The 27,366-nt window shown below is 33.6% G+C and overlaps 2 protein-coding genes across 4 annotated transcripts; one reads left to right on the forward strand and one right to left on the reverse strand.

Annotated features, from left to right (window-relative positions):
* Positions 1-403: 403 nt before the first annotated feature.
* Positions 404-6,507, reverse strand: LOC106769561 (polycomb group protein FERTILIZATION-INDEPENDENT ENDOSPERM). Of its 3 annotated transcripts, none has more exons than XM_014655229.2 (14): positions 6,143-6,507; positions 5,488-5,695; positions 5,331-5,396; positions 5,093-5,215; positions 3,108-3,188; positions 2,935-3,027; positions 2,738-2,813; positions 1,794-1,873; positions 1,637-1,708; positions 1,292-1,351; positions 1,107-1,203; positions 847-910; positions 711-770; positions 404-618 (listed from the first exon to the last, which is right to left on the reverse strand). In XM_014655229.2, the coding sequence occupies exons 2-14, from the start codon at positions 5,677-5,679 to the stop codon at positions 549-551; spliced, it is 1,134 nt and encodes a 377-aa protein (XP_014510715.1). In that variant the 5' UTR covers positions 5,680-5,695; positions 6,143-6,507; the 3' UTR covers positions 404-548. The 3 variants fall into 3 exon arrangements, with proteins under 3 accessions (XP_014510715.1, XP_014510713.1, XP_014510714.1); XM_014655227.2 differs by having other exon boundaries at positions 3,108-3,191; XM_014655228.2 differs by having other exon boundaries at positions 3,108-3,191; positions 6,130-6,507.
* Positions 6,508-7,198: 691 nt separating this feature from the next.
* LOC106768645 (dicer-like protein 4) lies at positions 7,199-26,331 on the forward strand. The gene is made up of 25 exons (XM_014653897.2): positions 7,199-7,525; positions 7,965-8,142; positions 8,294-8,404; positions 8,597-8,737; positions 8,855-8,927; positions 11,953-12,017; positions 12,342-12,470; positions 12,547-12,675; positions 13,026-13,164; positions 13,385-13,484; positions 13,598-13,790; positions 15,449-15,609; positions 15,695-15,901; positions 16,017-16,282; positions 16,851-17,125; positions 17,197-17,633; positions 17,851-17,951; positions 20,022-20,227; positions 20,310-20,519; positions 22,517-22,978; positions 23,109-23,381; positions 23,962-24,297; positions 25,127-25,433; positions 25,512-25,611; positions 25,925-26,331. Exons 1-25 carry the CDS (start codon positions 7,371-7,373, stop codon positions 26,073-26,075), a joined length of 4,905 nt encoding a protein of 1,634 aa, XP_014509383.1. The 5' UTR covers positions 7,199-7,370; the 3' UTR covers positions 26,076-26,331.
* The last annotated feature ends 1,035 nt before the right edge of the window (positions 26,332-27,366 follow it).

Below are 27,366 nucleotides of genomic sequence, written 5' to 3' on the forward strand. Positions count from 1 at the left end.
ACAGGATATGACAAAAAAGAGAGCAGAAATAACAATTATTCATTTTTTTTCTTCCATTTTCCCTCTTATCTAAACATATATGCATGCTAGAATGTATGGGCGACTTTTTAAAAACAAAAAGTATGATCATGCTTTAATCAACACAACTATTACCTTAAGAGTATATTCAGTGATGAAATGGCTAATAGGAAATTTGAAAACCTAAAACCTATTAAGTAACCGGTGATTTATGGGAAAAATTGAGTTGGAAAGTGTGATTTATGGGAATACTTTCTAAGTGAGCTAGACAAATAGCCTTAATTATTCCTTTCATAATCTTCTACTGACAAAATTATATGATGATATGCATTAACTTAGGCACTGACAATTTTCTCTTCTGAGAAAGTCAGTAGAGATGATAGGATTGGTAGTAGAAATCCTTCTGCATTGTCAAATTTCAAACGACAAATCACACAACTTAGGAGCAAACATTTTCGTGGTTTCACAGGCTAAAGTAAATTATTTAATAAGTGATCTTGGTACATCATACTAGAATAAGCAGAGATAGCTTAGGTTGAGGAGTTTGTAACTTCATCCCAACGCCATATTGTCCCATCCTCACAGCAACTCAATATAGTGCTACAACAAACACAAGAAAGGACTAGGGTTAAAAGCAAAAGACAACATTGCATCAAAATTATAAGCAGCAACATCAATGTATGAAGAAATACCTTCCATCAAAGGATGTAGCAGTCTGTCTGATTGGAGATTTTGATTGAGGATGTGACAACCTGAACAAGTTGACTCAGCAGCTTAAGAATCTCATAAAATGAAAATACATTAAATAGTATTGATAGATAACTAAACCTTGCAAGAAGTACTGGAGGACTTGACTGCAATTCCCAAATAAAAATCTTCCCTTCCCTGTTACCTGGCAGAATCAGAAAATAGAGAAAGTGAATATAGGATAGAACTAAACTCTAGCAGGCAAAAGAACTAGTCCAAATTGTCACAAATCTGTTATGAACAAGTTGTGTAATACGTAGTTGGTGTCACTGTAGTAGTTACCCTGCACACACTACAGAAAATAACCAATTTAAAAGAAAAATGCAATTAGATATCCTTACCCACAGCAGCTATGTTGAAATGGAAATCACAAGAAAACTTGATGAACCAGATATCACACTCGGGAATAGGGTATTTCTGAAGGATGTCAACTACACCCTAGACATCCACAAATAAAAAAAGTGAAGCTGATTAAAAGTTACACATTAAAATATAATTGAGAAAAGGTGATTATTATATAACTAACCTCCCCAGGAGTTTGTTCCTTCACTTTAGGTTCCCACAAGACAATTTCATTGTCAACACTCTGGAAACGAAACATAATCCATGGAATTAGTAAGTAACCTCATGAATCAGAGAAGTTTTAAATTAAAAAAAATACTATAATTATGACCAATTGTAGTAACAAAAATGGAGAACTAGCCTAAACACCTTTAGAACTCTTTATCTCCAAATTATTATGGGGCCGTTTACTTTTATTTCCCCTTATAATTTAAAAAATACCATACTAGTGACATAGGAACCCTTTTTTCCCACACAACAGATCTAACATTAAATTTCCACCAGATCTAGTTAATAGGCAACCACTCACCTTTGAGAGGATAAAATCACCAAGCCACCTATTACAGTCAACATAATTTAAATGAACTGAAGCATTGTAAACCTGAAATTAGGAACAGCTAGTATTAGTAGAAATAAGAAAAAAATAGAAACTATAGGGTATGTACCAGAAGCAAACTGTTGTTTACCGGAAACTGGACATATTTTGTGGGAAACTTAGAAGGAAGATCTGTCCAAGTGAATGATTTTTCTACGTATGACCAGAACTCTGCAGAAAAATATTGAACATGATAGATTAAAATGAAATAGACGATACAATTGGTAAGTTTACTAAAAATTTCAAAACCATAAATGGTATATAATTTGGTTTGTGCACAGAACACTGCTGCATGGTAGTGGGACCCAACTATAAAATCTTCAACCAAACTACTTATTTTAGTTGACTCAGTGCATAAAAGGACAGAAGCATCATTTTCCACACAAGATTTTTCCAACATATAACAAATAATTACTAGTTGCAGCTTCCATGTTATCATGTAACAAATATCAAAGATACCAAAAGCAACTTGTCAAATCCATTAATAAGAGTTGATTACAAATGATACAATGGTGTCATTTGATCCATGTACCCAACCCCATTTATGGAAAAATACCTTTTTTCTAATCCTTTATTTTGATTATAACTGATGAAACAAGCTAGTACCACCATAGTAACATTTATGTTCTTGTTATTATCTCCATTACTTAGAATGCCATTATTTTTGTTACTGGATGGGATATCATTCTAGCTGGATAAAGTTAGAAAAGAAATACATAATCAGTAATAATTTGTATCATGGACAAGTATCAATAAATTGCAGTATCAGTAAACAGTGAAACAGTTGCACATAAATACAAACACCAACAGGTTATGCAATATCCTTATCTGGATTATCATTCCAATAAACAACTTTTAGAATCTATCCAGTTGACTGGAAAGTGGAACTGAATTATAACATCAATTTCTCAACAATTTCAATTCAAAATATTTCTCTCAAAAGTTAAAACTGATCTTGAGAATACTTCTTAGTAGTAAGTTATTTCTCTCAACTAATAGCAGCAGTGCAGCAAACATAAAACTAATATATATTACCTTTCATAGACCATATTTTTACAGTGTTATCCATGCCACAACTAGCAATGCGATATATATCTGATGGATGAAAATCCTATAGTAACAAAGAGAAAATTAGTTGTGCTAATCTCCAAAATCCGAATCTTATATTATCAACAAGAATAGGTAACTAAGCAAGAAAAGGGAGAGAAATATTAGATGAAGAATACACTTACAACACTTAAAACTTCATTACGATGTCCTCCAGCTCCAGCAAATATCAAAATGCATATGCCAGTATGGACATTCCACAAGCGGACAGATTCATCCTGGTCAATCATAGATGTCATGTCACTGACTGAAAAACAAGGGATTCCTTGAATAGTGAAAATATCGAGAAGACATTTACTTTGCTTGCAGATATCACAAGCGATGGCCTTAATGTTTGAGTCCTGATTTCATTTACAGAGTCTCCATGGCCAACAAAACTCTGCTATGAGGATGACATCATGTAAGGGAGAAGTAGGGATTAGTACACAATACATTATCAACATTATTGAATAAAAAATTGACTTAAATGTGCTTTATTATGTTCCTGAAAATAGGATTATATTTGTTTTTAGTTCTTGCAATATTTTTTGTTATTTTTAGATCCCTCAGCAGGAGGGTTATGACGAGCATGACTCAGGATCTAATGCTTGTCAGTCAGCTTAGGACCCAGGTCCAACCATTTGCATAAGAATCAGTAGGCACTAGGAGCATTGCACATACATAAGTTGTTCTCACTATGTTGTCTCTCCTACAAGTTGTCTTCTATGGGCTTGAATAATAAAACTAGAGGTAGATAGGTCTCTGTTTTTCTTTTGTAATAAATTGGGCTCACATCAAGCAAAATAAAAAATCCTAGATGTCTACCCTGCATATTTGGCTTGTCCAAAGAAAGCTAAACACACATTTCTCATGTGCAAATGTGGAAACCATGACATTGGCTAGATCCACTACAGGCACCACATTTTGAATTTTGAATCTCCCTCCCCCTTGGAAACTAGAGAGGACTCCATGTTATAAATAGGTCACCCCACCTTTGTATTTGACACATTGAATTACTATATCAAATTCGAGAGAGGAGTTCTTTGTTACTGATTCTTATCTTGATTCCATTATTCAAGTGAGGACTTTACTTCTATTACTCATCTTGAGATCTCCAAAGTGGGGTGGTTGCATCTGAACTACATCTTCCAATAAGTCTTCCTTTCCATTTGTTTAGTTTTCCTTATTACCTCTAATTGTTCCCATGTTCTTCAATTCCTTCCTGTGTTCCTATATTCTTCCGTCATTATGTCATTATCATGTCATCCATTTGTATGTTATTTTCTTTCTAAACTATTTGAAGAGCACTTTCACATTTACATAACCTATGGAGGGCTAATTTCTCATGGAGTGTTCGATCCTGGTTCAAGATTAATGTTGTCGGCATTTACACATGCAAGTCGAAGTGGTGTTTCCAATGGTGGACCGGTGAGTAACGCGTAAAAACCTACCCTGGGAAGGAGAACAACAACTGGATTTGGCTGCTAATACCCTGTAGGCTGAGGAGCAAAAGAAGGAATCCGCCCAATGAGGAACTTGGGTCTGATTAACTAGTTCGTGAGACAAAAGCTTACCAATGGTCCGAGCAGATGATTGGTCCGAGAGAATGATTAGCCACACTGGCATTGAGACATGGCTCAAACCCTTACAGGCGGCAACAGTGGGAAATTTTCTGCAATGGGCAAAAGCCTGACGGAGTTATGGGTCATGAATTTCTTTTTTTAGAAAAGAAACAATGATGGTATCCAAGGAATATGCATTGGCTAGGTAAGACAGAATGTAAACTTTATCCGAAATGATTGGGCTGGGTAAGACTGAGGATACAAGCGAACTGATTGGGCAAAATGCCTTTGTATGGGCAATTGTTTTGGTTTTTAGTATGACAATTGTTTTTCTTAATTGGGTTAACTGGTAACTTTCTTACTGTAAGAAATAATCAAAAGGTGGACAGGCCAGTTGTTATCCAATCAAGCCTATGTTCTACTCTAATAAATAAGGTAATTACTTATAACTTATTTTTTATTTTTATTTTTAATATATTAACAACAATGATTTTATATAATTTTATTAAATAATCTTTACTTTTTTTTTGTAAATAAAGCAATATTTAAAGAAGGTAATTACATACAATTTTTAGTTTATATAGCAATAAATTATATGTACTCATCATTTTATAAATAAAGAAGTATTGGTAATAAAATGCATTCAAAAATATATACAAAATTATTTGTATATTACTTTTTAATAGTGAAAAAATAAAAAAAGAAAAAATTAATGATCACTTCATTACTGTAATAATAATACCTTGTGTATCTTCTCATTGCCAGCATCAATGACTCTGATAACCCCATTAATTCCTCCAGCCACAGCAAATGGAGTTCCATCAACATTGCATGCCCAACTCACTGTGTAAAAAGACTCATCCTTCTGTTCTACATCAAAACATATAGAACTTGAAGTATATGTATATATATGTATATATGCATTAGTAGAAAAATGGAGAGCTAACTGAGAGAAGAGTAGTGTGTGTCAGTTGCCTTACGTCTTCGTCTACATAAGATTGCAAAACAGCAATAACTCCTCCTTCAAGGCATTGATAAATTGTAACCTGAAGAATTAACAAGAAAAAGTATTTAAAGGTTAATAGTTGGGGATGAAAATATAAAAGAATGGTGAAGGAAAAGAGAGAGGAGAGGTACCCTATTGCCACCAACAGTGGCAAAAACATTGAAATAGCGGGAGTCTATGAAGTTGAAAACAACAGCATATAGAGGGCGCTTTCCCTCCTGGAGACGATTTGTAACCCTGTATTCCTTTTTCTTTGAAGAAGTCAGTGATCCCACTACTGGATCACATCCCAAACCAAACAACTTCCCCGTTTCACCCACCATCTACTTTTCTGCTGATCTGAACGTATACACAAATAAAAGTGTAAGAATCAGGTCTAGTTCGACATATTTGGAGCTGTTCATTTTTCAAACTAGTCCAAAAGTAACATGCATGTTATCAATCTCGCCAGTTAACTCATCCTAGTTACCTTTACACTCACCATCTACTTTTCTACTTATAAAAGTGTAAGAATCAGGTCTAGTTTGACATATTTGGAGCTGTTCATTTTTCAAACTAGTCCAAAATTAACATGCATGTTATCAATCTCGCCAGTTAACTCATCCTAGTTACCTTTACACTCACCATCTACTTTTCTACTTATTTGTGCGGACACACAAATAAAAGTGTAAGAATCAGATCTAGTTGGACATATTTGGAGCTGTACAATTTTCAAAGTAGTCATACAGTCACATGCATGTCATAAAACTGGCGAGTTAACTCGTCCTAGTTACCTTTTACACTCACCCTAGACAAGTTAGACTCAGAAGCAAACTCTTTTTGAGCAAACTCGGTAGACTTGCTCTGAACTCGGTAGACGAACTCGGTGCACTCGCGAGTCTGCAACCGAGTTGATGAGTGAGGAGGATTTCTTCCTTAAACCAAAAACGACACCGTTTCTACTCTTGTTAGGGTTCACAGGTTGCTGGTCGGGTTGTATTAGGTGGTCGCCTTCGTCAGTGGTCGCATTAGCAGCCTGGTCTTGGTGGCGGTAGTTGTAGTTCTCCTTCTTTGCTGTATCCACCTTCCTGCAGCTCTAGTAAGGGTGGAGAGCTATAGAAGATGAAACTTAAGTGAAGGGTTTCTAGGTCTTTCGCTTTCAAATTTCAGACACCTTGTGTCTTTATATTAAATATGATATATTATAAAAAATTAATAGTCAGTAAAATATTAAAATATATAATATGATCAATTAATAATAATAATAATAATATTTTAATAAAATTTTTAAAAGATATTTATAATATCATATACAACCACATTTTGTTATATTATTTAAATATTTTAATAACTTTTTATTTAAAGTAAATTCTTATAAATTTATAATTGGAGTTTACAGTAGCTCGAATCAATTAAGATGTTTATGTAATTTTTCTAATTTAATAACTTGATGATATTTATCTGTAAATAAATGTAAAAGCGAAATTTCAATGAATTTATTTTTGTCATATAGAGATATTTATTTCATAATAAAAAAGTAATTATCAACTATAAGTTTGGGGCAAATTTGTTCAATAAATAAACTAAAATGAAAATAAATGTAAAGATATAATTGATAAAACAAAATGTAACAGATGAAACCAAATTATTTTTATAAACAGTCAGTTGTGTAAGTTATGAGAATAACATTCAATCCAATAATATAGAATGATACATAATATATTTATTTGAAATGTATTATAAAGATAGAATAATTATAAAAAAATAAATTTTTATATTTTTAAAAATATAAATATAAAATAATATTAAATAAAGGTAAAAAATCATGCGTGTCTTGGAAACAAAAACAAAAGAAAGAAGAGAGACTTTATAAGAAAGAGAATCTATGTTGGGTCACACAAGAGTCAGTGGCCGTGCTTACCAAGGTAGCTCTTCTCTGCTTACTCCTTAAGAGAGAAGTTTTGGGAATTGAAAGTCTCAAAAGTCTCTCTCTTCGGTTTTTTGATCCCTTAAGCCCTCCCATCATAATAGAGTAATGCCGGACGGAGAGTCCTCCATTGTGGTGGACGACCAACCCTCCACGGACCCTTCTTTAAGCCTCTCCGATCAACAACTGTCCCTCGGTCTTTCCCAAGTTGAACTTGACGATGACGACGCAGTCAAGAAAGATCCCCGGAAAATTGCAAGAAAGTAAGTATCTTTCGCCACCCCTTTTTTCTTTTGATTATCTTCTTCGCCAGGACATGTTTATTCCTCAAATGAGTTAGTGGGGTTTAGTTCTTTAGATTATGTGGGGTTGATCGTTATTGCATGCGGTGTTTACTGTTGTGGTGAGTTGGTTATTCTTTGTTTGGTTGATGAGAAATAGAGTAAAGTAAAGAAAAACTCATGTTTCAAGATTCTACTAGAAATGTGACTATTTAATTGAGTCAGCAAGTTTTATTGTTTATGCAGTGTAACTTCTTGTTTCTGTGGACTTTTCATCCGAGCATTTTATTTTGAAAAGTAATTGTTCTGTTGGACTATTAAGTTAATGCATGATGATCAATGTCTGAAGAGTGGTTTTGACTGTGCTTGTCACTTGCTTCTGAGACTCCAATAGTCTTATGCATACTTTTTCTTTTGGAAGGTATCAGTTGGAGTTGTGCAAAAAAGCTATGGAGGAAAATATAATTGTATATTTAGGGACAGGGTGTGGGAAAACTCATATTGCTGTGCTTCTTATGCATGAAATGGGTCATTTAATTCGGAAACCACAGAAGAACATATGTGTCTTTCTTGCCCCTACCGTGGCTTTAGTTCATCAGGTGAGCTGCTATTCTTATTCTATTAGATAAATATAATTATTGGACGAATTGATTTGTTCTTGTGTTAATCTTTCACCCAAATTTTAGTTTTATTATGTTGGCCAATTCCACATCATGTGGATTCTGAAGTCTATTTTTTGTTTATCTATAGCAAGCAAAGGTTATAGCAGACTCTACTGATTTTAAGGTTGGAATTTTCTGTGGAAGTTCCAAGCGCTTAAAACGGCGTCAAGACTGGGAGCAGGAGATTGGACAATATGAGGTGACAATGCTAGTTAAATCAACTCATGTTTCTCTCAAAATGATTTTATTATGCATTCCAAAATTTTATTCAGACAAAAAATTCAAAATGTCTCCTGCCGTGTTAGAATCTTAAAATCTGTGTGGTTTAATTTTAATCTAGTGGAGTTTGTCGTTTTTAAAATTGCACCTCATACTCTTTTTTCCCCTTCAGGTTCTTGTTATGACCCCACAAATATTACTGCACAACTTATCTCATTGTTTCATCATGATGGAAATGATTGCACTTTTGATATTTGATGAATGTCATCATGCTCAAGTCAAAAGCAACCATGCTTATGCAGAAATTATGAAAGTATGTTGTACTTTTGCACAACTCAATATTCAAAATGGAGCTACACAATTATCTCCATAAAATCTCTCCATTTCCATAGTTTTTATTTTGACAATATTTAGTTTGACAATCTGTCAGATTTTCTACAATAGTAATTCTTCAAAGGTTCCTCGTATATTTGGCATGACTGCATCCCCTGTTGTTGGAAAAGGTAATATGACAATTTTTAATTTAAAAAAATAGTGTCAATAAGAGCCCGAAATATTTGTCAGTCTTAATTACCTTTTAATATTGTTGAATTACAGGATTTTGGTAAAAAAAAGGAGGAAAATAGAGAATATATTTTTAAAATTGAATTGATATGATGTATTATGGTGTCCTGTGATGCAAAATATAGAGCACAGAAATTAAACTGAGCATTAGGCTCCTACCTCTAATCAAATAAAGAGCAAACAACTTACTAGAAATAAGATAAGGTTCCTAAACAGATAAGATCAGTAAAATGTGAAGTTATCTTTAATATTATATAGGATATCCTGGGTTTCATTATCTCCTTCTAAGATATTAAAAATTGATACAAAATTTACTCATCTACACAGTTATTCCCGTTCCTTGGCTTGTAACAGACACACCAATGAGAAACCAAACTGAAACAACTAATTAACTGTTTAGAAAGTGAGTGGAAGTTACACTCACAAAAGCTTCACAAAAGCTTACCCTTGTGGAAACTTGTCCTTTAGCTATGGAGGGACAGCTTGTGATGACTTCAATGTGAGGTCTTTGCATATGATTTTAAGGAGGGAAGGGGTGGGAGGGGAAGAGAAGTCGGCTTGTTTTCTATGGTTTAAGGGGTGGAGTGGGAAAGGTCACTTTGTTTGGTATTAGGCAGAGTAGCCAAAATTTATTGTTTTTGGATAAAAGATAAAATATAATCTTTGGACAACTTAGTTTGTGCAATCCAAAAATTATAAACCACCTTGCATTCCCTCCAGATCTCCCTAATGAAACAAAAATGTGCTGGATATATAAAATTGATGCTAGCATTAATAATTTGGATGTTTGGGGAAGTTTTTTCCCTAATGAAACAAAAATGTGCTGGATATATAAAATTGATGCTAGCATTAATAATTTGGATGTTTGGGGAAGTTTTTTCCCTAATGAAACAAAAATGTGCTGGATATATAAAATTGATGCTAGCATTAATAATTTGGATGTTTGGGGAAGTTTTTTCCGTTAAAGATAACTGCTTATTTTTAAAAAATGTTCTACAGGAAAGACACCAGGTGAAACACTTTTTTGATTCCAAATGACACAGAAGAAGGTCAATGTTTGTGTTAGTATCCCATGATTTATGTTATAGTTAATTCTACTATTTTAATTACATAATTAGGAGATTCAATTACATTCCATAATTAGGATTATTAATAGGCTAACAATATATTTTATAGTTATGATATAGGATCATTGATCATGAATTGTTGGAATAGATTATATTCATAGCAAACTTGGATTTTCGGTTACTAAGTCTTTGTATTCTAATTAAGAGCAATTGCTCCTCTATGAATAATATTAGAAACAAATTTTTTGACATGGTATCTGTTAAATATTTCCCATTCAATGTATTATATTTATGTTATTAAACCTCTTAGATGTAATGGGCTTTGGCCTATCTCTCTGAATTTTTTTTTTTATTTATAAATACATGACCAGATGCGTTTTATACACATTCTTATGCCTCTTTCTTTTTATTTCAACATGGTATCTAGATCTAAGGTTAATCCTTGCCTCCCCAGTGAACTCACTATCCAGTGGTGCTATTTTTTCCCCCAAAAACTTTGTTATTTCCGACACTGTTCTTAGTTGTTTTTTCCAGCCATTTTTTTCACCACCACTCAGTCTGGTCTCCCTGCTGTTTTGCAATGACAGCTGTGTTGCGCATAATCAAGCTTAACATGATAAAACCAAGTATTTTAAATTAGAAAAACACTTTGTAAAGGAGAAATTGGATAATGGCCCCATACCACTTGTATCTTCTGGCAATCAACTAGCAAATGTATTGATAAAATGACATTCACCCACCAACTTCAGGAAAAGTGTCAGAATCCAATAATTTATGCTGTAAATATTTTCTTGTATAATTTTTATTACATAATTAAGATATTTAATTACAGTCTATAATTATGATGAATAGGCTGACAATATATTTTATATTTATTGTACAGGATCATTGATCCTGAGTTGTAGGAATAAATCATATTTATCATAAATTGGGATTTTGGGTTATGAAGTCTTTGTATTCTATTTAAGGACAATTGCTCCTCTATAGATAATTAGAAATAGTTTTTCTGACAGGTTGTGGTCTATTAATCCAATTTTATACATGGCTGGCAAAACTCATAAAATATCTTGACTTAAGATTGAAAGGCTCTATTAATCCATTATTGCATATAGTTGAACTAGAATTTAATCCAATTTTTTACCAAATGACAATTTTTATACATTGCTGGTGAAAAGCATGAAAGGTACTATTAGTCCATTTTCCATATAATTGGACTAGATGGGACGAGAAAAAGAAAACTATATGATGTGGGGTTCCTTTGTTCTTAAGTGTGGGACTGGGAGGGAACCAAAGGGACAAACTAAGGTCCCTGACATTATATATAAACTTTAGAAGTATTGACCTGAAATTTTTAAGGAAAACTTTAATGTTAGCTCATTTTTTCTATAAAACTCATGTTAGGCATCACTATGTACATTTGTCATCACATGAAAATTTGTTAACAAAAAACATGAGGAGACCAAACCAAATCCATGTAAAACAAATTTCCAAAGTAGTTCTTTTTATTTTTTACTTTTAACTTTGTTTTTATTTCTTAACCAGGACTTTTCCATCTGATCCATAGAAATAATAAATGATATGCATGTGTGTGCAGTTTCAAATGTACCAGTTGGCTTTCTGTTTATACATATAAATGAACTTATTTTAATTTTGTATTTAAAAAAGATTAATTGTTACCTAGGGGTTCTGCCATATTAATCCTTTTTTTGTTTTTATATTCCATTTGTCTGTTTTTCGAGTGTTACCCTAAAGTTTGCCTACATTGTTGATATTGATCCTGTCATATTGTCTATGCTTATTTCAATAAGCATGATTACTGAATACTTAATGTAGGTTATTACAAATATGTCAAATCCTTGTCACAATTTCATAATTTGCTGGTTCTTTGCATTTTCAGGAGCTTCCAGTGAAGCAAATTTGGCAAGAAGCATCAACAGTCTTGAACATATGCTTGATGCTAAGGTAGGGTCTATTTTGTACAACATGTTTACTTAAATCCATGAGCATTTGTGTCTGTTAAAAGATATTCATTTTTCTGTCCTTTCCGGTACAAGAGAGATATTCATTATAAAACCATTGATATAAGGGCTGAAGCTGTGTATTGGTCAAGTGTTTGCATGGGCTAACATTTGTGAAAATGTAGTATTTGATCTCCATAGAAAGATACTGGTCCTGAACTCTTCTGAATTCTTTGTTTACCTTGTACGTAAAGTGCATGGGAGTTGTGCTACTGGTTAGATACCATCCATTGTTACTAATCTCTTATGCTTTGAATCTGATTTGTAGGTTTACTCTGTTGAAGACAAGGAATTGAAATCATTTGTGACCACTCCTGTAATTAATATATATCATTATGCTTCAACTGCAAGTGGGGAAACTAGCATGTACTTGAAAATTGAAGAAATTAAACGCCAGGTGCACTTTTGCTATGAGTTTTGAGAAGACTAGATAAATAAAGTTTATTGATCACTTCATAATTTTATTTCTATAGTGCATAGCAACCCTTGGTAGAAGTTCAGAAGATCACCAGAAACGGATGAATACAAAGAAACTTCTGAACCGAATGCATGATAATGTGGTTTTCTGTTTACAGAATCTTGGCATTTGGGGAGCACTGCAAGTAAGACTCTTGATTATAAATTTTAGTTCTGTAGCCATTTGACTAAAAGTAGACTATTTATCAATAATTTTGTTAGCATAATCTATATATAATAATACATAATAGTTTGCTGTAATTTGTTCCATTTTGTTGGTTCCCCCCTCTACAATTGATTTTGCTAGTGTAGATGTCATACCTAAAGATAAGGGATGTTATTTGAAATTTAGTTAGACAAGTCTTCTGATTACATGTTTTCTTTGGTTTTGGTCTAGTTCTAATGTATCCTTTTGCACTTTGTTTTGTTTTTTCCATTCCTGTGGTGCTCCATCATATTTACTGTTTCCTTCTCTAATATGTGTTAACTTTCCTAGGCTAGTCATATTCTTCTGAGTGGTGATCGTTCTGAGAGGCATGAATTAGTGGAGGCAGAAGGAAATTCAAGTGATGACTCTGTGTGTGACACTTATCTTGCTCAGGTTGCTGAACTGTTTACTTCACAGTGCATTAAAGGTATTTTGACATCAACTGGTGTTTTTTAATCACACCACCACACCTGTTAGTAGGTTTTTTCTTTTCTGGGTGCTATAGCCATCCATTTTTCTCAACATTAGGCTAACGTTTATCTAGCATTGAATTAGTTTTTTCATTGTTAGTTTTTACAATATGTTTAAAATAGATTTCTTGTTGGATAGATGCTTCATTTTATTGCAACTAAACTTGTTTTCTGTAGGTGACAATGTATCTGATGATTTATCTTCTTCGGAAATATTGAAAGAGCCATTTTTCTCAGCTAAGCTTTTACGACTCTTTGGGATACTTTCCACCTTTAGGTTGATAAATCTATGCTGTTTAATGCATGTTTTCATATAGCACATGTCTCATTGTCATTAGGTTAAGAAGCTAACACATTTGGGCAAATTTTGATGACATGTACCAACTTCAGGTTGCAAAAGAACATGAAATGTATTATTTTTGTGAATCGAATTGTGACTGTGAGATCCCTGTCATGCATACTTCAGAAGCTCAAGCTTCTAAGACAATGGAGGAGTGATTATCTAGTAGGAGTACATTCTGGGCTGAAGAGTATGTCCCGTAAAACCATGAACATGATTCTTGACAAGTTTCGTTCTGGAGAGGTACTACTTTTGGATTTCTCTTTATTGTGGGAATGTGAAAGCCTTTACTATCCCATATGCTAGTTTTTCTTTCAATAACTGAATTAAGCTATGCACATGTGTATGTGTGTACAAGTTGCTCATTGTCATAGAATATTCTTTGATTTTAACTGACTATTCATTATAGTGAGAAGAGTGTTCATTTATGATCTTTGCTCACTTTAGCACCTTTTCTTGGAAATGATTTCTCTACACTATAGTAGCTGATCCTGGATGCTGCCAATTGAAGTCTTGACAAAACATGGTGCCTAGCTAGTTTTCTTTGGGAAGACAAACATCTTGAATAAAGTTGATTGGATTCTTATTGATAAAAACTATAGGGAAGAGAGAAGTATTGAGTTGAAATCATGTCTTTCTAAGGCAGCACGAGAGCTTGTTGTCATTGAGAAAAAAAATCAATACAATAAATAGAAGAGATTTGATATCATCTAATAACAAAGATATGATACGAGTATAACAAAAAGGTTCCTAATAATACATATATGTTGTGGAATAGTCCAAGCATACTTGCTGCAAGATCCTCTACAAAAACAAACAGAATTTGATAACAAAGAAACAAGCTGCAAACAATCCGTAGAAGGCAAACAAGGGAAGCAATCAACACCAAAAATTAACGTTGTTCAATTGAAGTTTGAACTTCAACCATTGTCCATGAAATAATTTTCTATCACAAATTACAACTCGAACTTTCTCTTAGAATGAACTCTTACTCAACTCATTCTTAGTCTTCTAGTTGACAACAACTCTAAGTTAGTTTTAACTATCAATACAGGTTCCTAACAATGCTTCACACTTCTGAGTAACAACTTCACTGAGATAGGTGGCTTCACTTGATGCCCATTAGTCTCTAAGTACTAGATGCCCTACTCTGGCAATACAAGATGCATGTCTTCTACAAGATGACTTGTATGAAGTTAGACATTTCTCTGGATACATAGGATGAACTCCTTCTTTATATAATTAAATAGTCGTAATTATACATGATCAATTCCTTATTTATATAATTATACCACTTACTATGTAGAATTGAATATCTTTTATAGATATTGAAATTACAATAGGAGGAAATTCAGAGAGGAAGTTCTAATTACAATGGAAATTGCAGGAAAAATTGTGAAAAATGAAAAGAAATAAATTAAAGAATCAATGCTTCTCTGTCCTGTGCTCACTGCCAAAGTACACCTTCATCCTAACTCCCTTGCATATCCTATAATCAACTCCCATCAATGCAAAGTATAATTTATTAATCTTAGAAATTCAATTATGTAATGCATGTGGCAAAGTTTTGTAATCATTTGCTATTATAAACTAAAGAAAGGGTTATTTGACTGTCTATTACTATGCTAATGTGGCATTAAACGTATTGTAGGAATGTTAAATGTATCTTTTATTGCAAAACTATGGAATGATTGGGAGATACTGGGGGGAGTTTTGTAAAATATATAATGCCTAACTTTTCTGCTCATACTTTTGAGCATTATTGGTGTTAAAGGTGGTGGATGACATACTGAGGAAAAAGATAAATATCATCATGGCTTAAATATGTAAATGTATTTCCTAGCTTGTCAGATAGTTGAGTTCCACTAATGTGCGTGCCAATGTTCTCATGCTGTTAACAGTTGAATTTGTTGGTTGCAACCAAAGTTGGTGAAGAAGGACTTGACATTCAAACATGTTGCCTCGTCATACGTTTTGATCTTCCGGAAACTGTTGCCAGCTTTATACAGTCAAGAGGCCGTGCACGCATGCCTCAGTCTGAATATGCGTTTTTGGTGGACAGGTACTCTTACTTGCTGATAGATTTCCGAAGTAATTTAAACAAACCCATCCATTTGGTTATTTTTGAAATTTTCCTCTTGTTGCAGTGGTAATAAGAAGGAGCTTGACATAATTGATGGTTTTGAGAAAGATGAATACCGAATGAATATGGAAGTTACTTTTCGAACATCTGATGAGACATTCATCATCCCTGAGGAAAAAATTTTCAGAGTTGAGTCGACCGGTGCTTCTGTTAGTTCTGGATATAGTATCTCATTGCTTCACCAGTATTGTTCAAAGCTTCCACATGATGAGTATGAACTTATTTAAACTGGACCTTGTTTTAATTTTTATCTAAATTATATACCTAACTAAGGCGTTTCAGGTAAATAAAATACAAAGTGTTTTAAAATATATCTATCTTTGCAGGTATTTTGACCCCAAGCCAAATTTTTATTTCGTAGATGATTCAGAGGGAATTGTTTGCCACATAAGATTGCCTTCCAATGCACCAATACACCAAATCTTCGGTGCACCACAGTTGTCTATGGAGGCTTCCAAACGAGATGCTTGCCTGAAAGCAATAGAAGAACTATATAAATTAGGTGCTTTAAGTAATTGTCTCTTGCCAAAGGAAGATGATGCAGAGCCAGAAGAACAGGTTTCTGGCCCTACTGATGAAGATGAATGTGAAGGTCAAACTTCAGCTTCATTCCTATTAGCCAATACTTTCATTGTCTCAGTGGGTTGGCAAAAGTTTACCATTTAAATTGTATTTTGTTACAAACTGTAGAGCATATTTGGTGGTCAATGAGCGTATTAAGTAGAATGACTTATCCAGCATGTTGCCATATCAATCTTTTGAAATTCTCCATAATCCCATTTTGGTAATTATTATGGCAACATACGTGTCTATGGGTTTAGTGTTAATCATACTATCAGTGTATAAACTTCTACACCATCATTATCAAATCATGTGTTGCCAGATCATTAAAACATTTCCTCTTAGTTAGTTATTCTTACAAACTCATTTGGTGATGCGGTAACGCATGATTGGAAGATTGTGTGAAGTTTTTCATACCAAAATGGATCAAATCAAATTCTTCTTGCATCTTTAACTGTTTATAGTCTCTAATGGGAAAATTTTTATCTGTTTTCAGAGATGTAATACTATTACCATGTGGATTTTTATCAACTTTTGCCTGTAAATGTAACTACGTCACTATGTTGTGTTCTACAATATTTATTTTCCTTTTCTGGCAGATGCCATCTCAAGAGGGGAATTACAGGAGATGCTAGTTCCTTCTGCCTTTGGTCAGTCATGGACAAAAAAGGATGAAATCGTCCATCTCAACTCGTACTACATAAAATTTTGTCCATGTCCAGTGGATAGGGTCTACAAAGAGTTTGGTCTTTTCATCATGGCCCGTCTTCCAATAGAAGCTGAGAAATTGGAACTTGATCTGCATCTTGCTCATGGTCGATCCGTGATGACAAAATTTGTCCCATTTGGAGTTGTAGAATTTGACAAAGATGAGGTAAATGACATTTTTTTCTCAAATTAAAAACAGAGAATTTAAGTTAATGCTTGGAGTTTTCCATCCTGCAGATTAAGATGGCAGAGAAATTTCAAGAAATGTTCCTCAAAATTATTCTGGATAGATTAGAATTTGTTGCCGAGACTGTAGACTTGGGTATGGCTGCTGAATCTCAGACACACTCATCGACCTTCTACCTTTTGCTTCCGGTTGTATTGCAAGAATATGGAAATGCCATGAAAGTAGATTGGAAGACAGTGAAAAGATGCCTCTGGTCACCAATCTTCAGGCATCCACAATATACTATGGACAAAAGAAAAATCCCTTTTGATACTCACCTGCAGCTTGCCAATGGTTACAAAAGTGTAAGAGATGTGGAGAATAGTTTAGTGTATGCACCACATAAAAGGACATTTTATTTTGTCACAAATATTGATTATGAAAAGACTGGATTTAGTCTTCATAAAGAATCAGGCACTTCAAGCTATGCGGATGACTTAATTGAAAAGTGGGTATCTGGTTATTATTACAGCTTTATTCTTATTCCATTTTAATTTTGAATACTCGATTCTTCTATATTGGTGAAAACATTCATATTTATGGACATCTTTAACATTTCTGATTAACTGATTTAGTTAGATATCTGTAATGTGTATGCATACAAGTTGGAATATTATATATTGCTTATGCTATTTGACAAAAAATTATGCATGCTTGGATGTCAGGTTTTCCATTCATCTCAAATACCCAGAACAGCCGCTTCTGCATGTCAAACCACTCCCCAATTTGCACAACCTGCTACACAACCGAAAGCGTGAAGATGCAGGTACTGTATTGAATATGTTATCTTGACTGGAACTGTTTTAATCAAAAAGAAAAATTGTTAACACTTCTTACACATATTTGAAAGACATATGTGTAAGGCAGCAACAACACTAGGAAATAAATCTGACCAAAAAATACAGACCAGGAGACTCCACAAAGTAAACCATGATATACCAAAACTGTCTCGAAGTGATCACATCATCCACTGTTTTTCTTTTGGGGTCCTCTTGCTGTAAGTGCAAATCTTTCGACATGCCACCAGTCTCCCCACTAAACATGGTTTTCTCCTGTTTTCCTTTTATTAAAAAATGGACTTTAAATTTAATTCAATCTTACAAAACTGATTTATAAATCTTTTTTTTCTTTTTCTTGGAAGGAAGATGCGAATAGATCCATGGGATAGAGTTCTCAACATTGAGTTACAAATTAGTATTGGTCATATTGGGTATTTCAGTCGGTAATGGGAACACACTTTGTTTCTACAATTCAAAAAGTTAGTTGTCATTGTATCATCTATTTCAATATATGGGAATAAACTTTGTTGTTACAATTCAGAAAGTTTGCTTTGATACCATGGAAATAAGTTTATTCCCATATACTGAGATCAGTGATAGATATGGCATAAATCACATTTAGGGTTACAGCAAATCAGGACCTCAATTAGGGATATTAAATTATCTAATTTACAGAAATGGAAAGAAATCAAAACTGCCATGTGCAACCCACAATATTACTCCCTCAATTATAGGTGTATAATTGATTAGAATATTTGCTTTGTGATTTTAGGAAATAGCTGGATATGAGCTTTTCAATTCTTGGCTTGATATCCAACACGGAGGATTATTATAATTTTAAATCCTAAACCAGAATTCGCCTCATCTTTGGTTGGGATAGAGTGGGATAAATTCAACCTCAACCTGCATAGTTGCTTTGCCTACCAAAAAGCCCAATTTACAACATCATAATTGTGCAAATGCATCAGATTTTTAGTTCAAATTAATATTTTTGCTACTTAATTGCATCTATATTTAACCCTTAACTTCACTGTTCTAGATTTATAGTTTCAAATTAAATTTTATGGTTTCACTCATCTTTTGTGTGCTGATCCTTTGTTGTGCCACTGTGATGGCACCATCACTTACTCCCCTTCACCCTCTTCTCTCGTCTTTCCCACTAGTCAAGCTATCATGACAAAGCCTCACGTTACTGTTACCAGGGCATAACAGTACATTATGTCATGAACGTATATTGCAACTCTTCTACTGCAAAATTAACAGCTGCCATGTGCCTCTCCATCCTTGAGCTGTTGCCACAACCTCATCTGCATGTCAAGATATTATACATTTGTTGGGGGAAACTTGGTAATATGGAGAAGTAAAAAACAAAATATTTTAGCTATATATAGTGATGTAACTGATTTCTTAGCTATGGCACAAGGTATTTGGGAATTGCTTAGGCTGAATTATGTCATAGAAGGCTTGAAGATTAATTCGTATGGGCCTATGAAGCTCTTTTGTGATAATAGATCAGTAATCACCATAGGTTATAATCCTGTTCAGTGCTGTAGGGTTTTATTTGTACTTCATATGTACCTTCACAGGTCAACTTGCATATATTCTGACCCAAGGATTGCACAGTCCAAATTTTGAAAGAATAATATGCAAACTGAGAATAAAAAACATTTATCCTCCATATTGAGGGGGATTGTTGGAATAAGAGAATTTCATGTTCTATATCTTCCAAGTAGCGTAGTATTAATTGGGTTCGATGTTTCTTGATCCCAATCTGATTATATATAGATAAATCACTTGAGGATATTCAGAAAATACTGACTTCGTTTCTCTCTTCTCACAAAAAATCCAAAATTCATCATTAAGATTGCTCTGAATTGATCTATTATAAATAATGAAGATATTTTCATTTCTAACAGTGAGCCCTGTGAGGGTTTCTTTATGATTTTGGTTTGGCAATTTAAAAAGTGCACATTGACTATGTTCGGATTTGTATCATACGCTGATAAATTCATCAGAATTTTATTTAAATGTTTGTAACTTTTGAATGTCTATGACAGAACCACAGGAGCTGGATGAATATTTAATTTATTTACCTCCCGAGCTATGTGAACTGAAAATAATAGGCTTTTCGAAGGATATTGGCAGTTCCATATCTTTGCTACCCTCAATTATGCATCGACTTGGAAACTTGCTGGTGGCTATTGAACTAAAGCAATTGCTATCTTTTTCTTTTCCCGAGGCAGCCGAAGTTAGTGCCTTTAGAGTAAGTCCTATTAAATTAAATGTATTGTTTACATTACTTTCTCATTAGTGTATTATCCAACAATTGTGAACAATATTACTAGGTTTTAGAGGCTCTCACCACTGAGAAGTGTCAGGAGCGCTTTTCCCTTGAAAGACTTGAAGTACTTGGTGATGCTTTCCTTAAATTTGTTGTTGCACGCCATTTTTTTCTCATGCATGACAGCTTTCATGAAGGAGACCTAACAAAAAGGCGTTCCAATGCTGTAAATAATTCCAATTTGTTGAAGTTGGCCATTGGGCGCAATTTGCAGGTAAAATTATACTAAGCATCAAAATATAGGTATAAATATTATGCATTTACTATGTACAATAAATATAGATTGATTCTATTAATAAATATAGTTTGTTTTTAGAAAATTCATAAAATTAAGGGATTGGAATTAGGAGTTTATTTGGCAGATTTACTCCTGATTTTAGAGTCTTTGTTTCTGCCACAGCCACATGATAGTGGCGAACTCGCATGGTGGTTTGGAGCAACCATAGTGGAAATTGTGAACCACACAGTGCTCCCTTGCAAAATGAAGAAGAATAAGGCTTGAGTTTGTGCAAGCCAACCCAAGGCACTAAAATCCCCAATTTTCTTTTCGCTTCTACTTTTATTTTTCAAGTGTTTACACATATTATGTTGGCCCAATAGTTTATTTTTTTTTATATAAAAGAGGGTTGGGCAATATAATCTGATCCAAATCCAAACATCAATAGCAGAAAGTTTAGCCTAATGCATCCCAGCCTAGACCCGAAGCTGTCCTACCTAGTGACCTCTCATGCTTGTGTGGTGTTGTTGTCACATTTGTTGACATCCCACAGATCCATCATCCCATATCGTTGTCGTCCTATGGTTGTTGTCATGCTATTGGCATTCCAACTTGTTGTCCAGTTGTACCTGTCGTGCTACCACCATGTTGTTATAGTCATTCCACTGCAAGTCTTTCCTTTTCTATTTCCTTTCCTTTTAGCACTACCTTTACCCCCTATTTTTTGTTGTTTTTTTCACTCAAATACTTATTCTCGGAATTTCTGAAACAATTGTTCTCCTACTTTTCAACAACTACAATGGCAATTTAACAGGTTAGTTCAAGAACATCCCATAGAAATGACTTGAGTTGGAAAGAATTGTCATCTGGATGAATCAAACTTGAACACAATCCATTTGTAGTTATTGTGGAAAAATTATGAAAGTAGAATTACCAAAGCAAAAGAACATCTAATGGCAAAGAAACACAATGTTGTTGCTTGCACTAAAACTCAAAAAAAATGTGAAAGAAGAGCTTTGGAAATTATATGAAGAAAAAGCGGTCACTTCCTTCGTCAATCTTACACAGTGTGGCTGATGATAATAATGAGTGAAGATGAGGTTGAAATTTCCACAACTTGTAATGATACGGGAAGCAATAGTGGTGGAAATAAAGGGGTCAACGGAAATGTGTTGTGGAAATAACTGAACAAATTGACTGTAAAATCATCTACCATAACAAAATCAAATAAGATAACAGTAAGAAGTCACAAACGATTTGTAGATGGTAAACGAAGGAAAAAACAGGGAAGAATCAAACACGCAAAAGTAACCTGCTTCATTTGAAGAGTTAACAAACTTCAATGTACATCTACAACAAAATGCATTATAAGCTAGAGATTAGAACTCGAAGTTTCTATCTCATTGAATTCTTGCTCAACTCACTCTACACAGTGTATCAATGAAAACAGTTTGTCCACAGACAAAAGTCTCTCATATGAGTATTCTCTACCCACAACCTGCAAATAAAAACATATTGGTCTAATTACAAGGCCATTTTTAGGATCTACTTCTAATGCATGATTGTCATCTATAATTTTTATACTGTTGTCATTCAGTTTCTTAAACATAACTGCCAATACTGGATATGTTATCGTATATTAGATACTCAATAAATGCAAGCCCCCTACAAATCATAACTGACGATTAAAGGCACCAGAGCACCCCTCGAACTGAAATATAGAGATTGACTAAACAATTTAGTAAGGCTTATAAACTGGATACCATTTTTCTATCTTGAAATCTGGCTTTAGAATGGGTTAATGTAATTAGGTTGTATATTATATTAGTCTGAGTCATTTAACCTGGGTTGTGATGTCTACACACACACAAATTTTGTATTGTAATCTTTCATTTTTTTATTGATAGAACACTTTCTCTCTCAACTTTATTAAGATTCATAATTATATTTATTGTCTTCAATCTTTATCCTTATCTCCCTGCTCTCTCTTGCAGATCTATATATGCGATCAGATATTTGATCCCTCTCAATTTTATGCATTAGGCCGTCCTTGCCCAAGAATTTGTTGTAAAGAAACTGAAGAAAGCATACACTTTTGTGCAAATTCTGTTAAGGAGCAAGGAAAAGTAACTGAAAACCGATGTAACAAAAATCATCATTGGCTACATAAGAAAACAGTTGCTGATGTGGTGGAAGCTCTGGTTGGAGCATTCCTAGTTGACAGTGGCTTTAAAGCCGCAATTGCCTTTCTTACTTGGATTGGCATACAAGTTGGTTTTGAAGCTTCACAAGTGGTTGATATTTGCATAGCAAGTGCTGGCTATTTCCCTCTTTCTTCTGATGTAGACATTCCTTCTCTTGAAAGTAAGCTAGGACATCAATTTTTACATAAGGGTCTGCTTCTCCAGGCATTTGTGCACCCTTCTTACAATAAGCTTGGAGGAGGCTGTTATCAGGTTTGTGCAACTTCTCTTTTTCCTCCTGGTTTTGACTTCATAAAAGAACTAGTTTCCTTTACTTTATAGTTCTTTGAATTCGAGTGAGATATTTGGTCTTTAATTTTTTAAATGTGATAATTCTTTGCAGCGATTGGAGTTTCTTGGAGATGCTGTCCTGGATTATTTGATTGCTTCATATCTATTCTCAGCTTATCCCAAACTAAAACCTGGTCAATTGACAGATTTGAGATCATTGTCGGTTAACAACAAGGCATTTGCCTGTGTAGCAGTAGATCGCTGTTTTGATAAATATCTTTTATGTGATTCAAATGGATTGTCTGAAGCGATAAAAAAGTATGTAGACTACGTTCGAAGTCCTTCAACAGATAGTGGCATTAAAGAAGGGCCAAAATGTCCCAAGGTAGATAGTACAGCCTTTATACAAATTTGCTACACCATCCATTTTGAAGTTTGGTTTGTCTATTTTATTTGGAATAATGTTCTACTCTCTCTCACGCACACAGTCACCACACATCTGTGAAGTTTTCATTATTTTACTTCTTGTTTTAACACCTACAATTTTTATTCTGCCATAGATGCCTGTTGTCAGGTGATGGGATCCACTCACCCTCAAGATGTTTACCTGCCATTATTCTTACTTGGAATACTAAAAGAGCAAAATAAATGGAATACTAAAAGAGAACCTTATTTTTTTCAAACCCCAACCATCCAAATGATTGCCAATATTTTTTTCAAAAATCACAAAGAAAAAAAAAACAACGAACCATCCAGAGAATGCTGGATAAAGCCCAGGAGTCTTTTATTATCCAATTGGGATAAGATGGATTTAATTAAGGTCATGAGTAACTCTTCTAAGAACATTAGGAGTCTTTTTATCATTAGATTCTATGCATCTCATATTTTTCTGATAGGTATGTCTTGCTTTTTTATTTTGCATAAAAAAATACGATTTATAAATTTGACATTATTGATTGCTTCAGGCACTGGGTGACGTAGTGGAATCTTGTGTTGGTGCCATCCTTCTAGATACTGGGTTCAATTTGAACAAAGTTTGGAAAATTATGACTTCATTCTTGGACCCAATCATGAAATTCTCATCAAGCTTGCAGCTGAGTCCTATTAGGGATTTGCGAGAACTTTGCCAAGCTCATAATTTGGAGTTGGAGTTTCTGCCAGTGCCATCAAAACTGACTAAAACGTTTACAGTTGAAGCGAAAGCAAGTGGGAATAATGTATGTGAAACAGCATCAGCGACTGGCCAAAATAAAAAGGAGGCTTGTAGAATTGCTTCACTGATACTTTTTTCAAAGTTCAAGGTAAAACAATTATGTTTAGTTGTATGTTTATCATCCCTTCTTTTCAACTCAACTCCATAGAATTTACATTTCTTTGTTGTCTAGTGATACGCCAGGTGAGTACTGTTCTGAAATCAATTGTGCTTATCACCTTTAAACTTTTAAATACTTTAGTTATTTTATTAAACAAGTGTTGAAGTCTAAGATGTTTCTTATTTCTTCGTTTGGAGCTTTACACTCTCAGAATAATGGTGTTGAATTGCTATTTTAGGAGATTGGCCACTTAATCTGTTTAACACTAGAGAAAATTTCATTACAATTTTTTTCTTTAGGTATTCCATAGAGTCATCTAGTGAATTGTGTTTTATTTTTTGTCAATTTCTTTATATACTTCGATTTGCACTTGATGGAAAGTAGTATGTTCTAAGCTCGTTCCTCTGCCTTAACACAATTATAGGGTTTTTTTTTTTTTTCATTTTTCAACAACCATTTTTCTTGAAATTGGGATTTATCTCATGTACTATCTTAAATTAGATTTGTACCTGATTCAATTCTACAAAATTGGTTTTTAAGATGGCAGTAGTTTCTTATTTATATACTTTTTTCACACTCTATTGCTGATCAATGTAAGACTTGGACTTTTCCAATAATTTCATGAGATCTTTTTTAAAATAAATGAGGTGGAAGTTAAACACAAAGTCCAGAAGCCTAGTCTTGAATTGTTGTCATTATAAAAATAAAAATAAAAATTGGAGAGATGTATTTTTATCTTCCCCATCCACAAGCCCAGGAGCTATATATTGTTTGATTTTAAAAATTGACTTGATCAGTAATGGATATGAACGTGCAGGCTCAAGGCTGGAAAGCAAAGTCAAAAACTTTGGAAGAAGTTCTGGAATCAACTTCTAAAATGGAACCAAAACTTATTGGCTATGATGAAACTCCCATTGATGTAACTTATACCAATACTGCCAAGCATATAATGGTAACTGGAGACTTGTACAGCAAATCAAACTCAGAAATTCGACGAATCCCAGATACAGATGAAATATGCTCTCCATGCGTGAAACCTGTTGGTCAACTGCTTCAATCTTCTATGAGGGAAAAGCTCGGTGGAATATTTGAAAATCATTGCAGTAGTGAATCATCAGGGGCAGGTAGTGTAAAATCATTGTATTCTCACTGAGTCCAAGTCTTGTTAATCCTGACTGCTTGTTTATATTCTTTGCAAATAGGAACTTCAAGATCACGACTGTATGAATTGTGTGCTGCTTATTGTTGGAAACCTCCTTCATTTGAATGCTGCAAAGAAGAGGGACCAGATCACCTCAAACAGTGAGTTCCTTGTTAATTTTTTAATTGACCTAGAAATTTGTTTAGCCTGTGATGTAACTAGGATAGGAAAGGACATTACATGTTTAAATTGCAGTACCTCCTCCCTAATTTGAATATACTTCTCTCTCCTAATCTTCATTGTTGGTATAGGACAAGAGACTTTAACATCATTAATATCAGGTTTAAGCTTGTTTGGAATTTGACTCTATCTTTTTTTCATCCACGGTTGAGAAGTAGCTATCGATGATAACTGGAACCATAGAAAAGACATAAGAAAATTATTCCTTACAACACATTATTGTTCCATTTTTAGATTCACTTACAAGATGACCTTGGAGATAGAAGAGATCCCTGATACAATTTTAGAGTTTGTTGGTGAACCTCGATCAAAAAAGAAAGATGCTGCAGAGAGTGCGGCTCAGGGTGCATTTTGGTACCTGCAACAGAAAGGCTACTTTGCCTAGTGGTAGTTGACATGTTGCAGACATAAGTCTGAGGTAATTTATCCTAGTTAATGTCTTCATTATTGAGGGTGTCATTTCCAATTTCTGAATGATCTCATTGTTTAGGTAATATATTGGAAAGTATAATTTATAAATATGTTTGTTGTGGTCTCATAGTTAGATCTTCAACTTGTATGTAAACTGCACCTCAAATATAATCCTGAATTTTCTTCTATTCATTTGAAATGTAAATGATCACTGTTTGACCGTTGCTCTATATGATCCCTTTTTCAAAGGAAAAGTTGGTTTAGAGATGCAAAAAAAAGTCTCAAGTGAAGGTCAAATTATTTGATAATAACCATGACTTTTGAAATGTTTTTTTGTAAGTACGTATTGTAGGTTATGGAACACCAAATGTACCATTTCAGATAGTATACTGAGTCCAGATTCTTTACTGGATGTTGGTATTTTCATAAAATTTAAAATATTTTACAACATCAAAAAAAATCAGTGTATATCAATTTATTTTAAAGACATAACAGAGAAATATTACTGTTAAAACCAACAGAAAATCCAAATTCATGATATATCCTGTAGTTAGAACAGGATATGTACTTAATTACACAATTGCACACAATGTCCATTCAACACTCTCTCACTTTTTCACCAAGATGAGATCTAATATTGTCGTTTTCATGATTGTGAAATATCACTAGTGTGATTATTATCTATGTTTTTCATGATTGTGTTTAAACTTAACTCAAGTGAGCAAAAAATTTATCATAATTTGAAAGTCAACTGAAAATAACGATCAGACGAAGTATTTGGAGACAAGTTGATATATGAGATTAAATTGGAGCTTTAGTAAATATGGTTATGCTAATAAGGACGTTCAGTTTGACTCACCATCAATCAATTACTTGATCTTGTAGTTGTGATCAATGTCTATAATTTAAACTATGGAGTTTAATTACATATTTTGTAATAAAAAATTATATTGGTTTCCTTGTTTAGTCAAAGGTCATAATAAATTAGTCCTAACTTAAATTTTCTTCATCTATGCAATCTCATAAGGATATACGATAGGGATATCACTAGACAAATTGACACCAGTTGTCACTTTATCATAAATAATTTTTTAAAATTAAAATGTTTATACAAAAATAAATATTTGAGTAATGAGAACTAAAAAATATTAAAGTAAGAGCACGTCCATTTTTTTATCTTTTTTATTGTGTAAGTTTGTCATTCATACACGATCAAACATTCAATGTTTTCTTGTTAATTTTATTAGATTATAGTCCATGAAATC

This window comes from Vigna radiata, chromosome 7, assembly GCF_000741045.1.
Source record: "Vigna radiata var. radiata cultivar VC1973A chromosome 7, Vradiata_ver6, whole genome shotgun sequence".
Classification (NCBI taxonomy): Eukaryota; Viridiplantae; Streptophyta; class Magnoliopsida; order Fabales; family Fabaceae; genus Vigna; species Vigna radiata.

What these genes read in the sequence shown, in the direction of transcription:
- LOC106769561 (XM_014655227.2), bottom strand. Translation starts at nt 5,679, where the DNA reads ATGGTGGGTGAAACGGGGAAGTTGTTTGGTTTGGGATGTGATCCAGTA. An exon ending in GTAATGAAGTTTTAAGTGTT is followed by an intron (nt 2,814 to 2,934) that starts GTAAGTGTATTC and finishes TTGTTACTATAG; the next exon opens with GATTTTCATCCATCAGATAT. An exon ending in AAAAATATGGTCTATGAAAG is followed by an intron (nt 1,874 to 2,737) that starts GTAATATATATT and finishes ATTTTTCTGCAG; the next exon opens with AGTTCTGGTCATACGTAGAA.
- LOC106768645 (XM_014653897.2), top strand. Translation starts at nt 7,371, where the DNA reads ATGCCGGACGGAGAGTCCTCCATTGTGGTGGACGACCAACCCTCCACG. An exon ending in CCGAAAGCGTGAAGATGCAG is followed by an intron (nt 17,952 to 20,021) that starts GTACTGTATTGA and finishes TGTCTATGACAG; the next exon opens with AACCACAGGAGCTGGATGAA. An exon ending in GGACCAGATCACCTCAAACA is followed by an intron (nt 25,612 to 25,924) that starts GTGAGTTCCTTG and finishes TTCCATTTTTAG; the next exon opens with ATTCACTTACAAGATGACCT.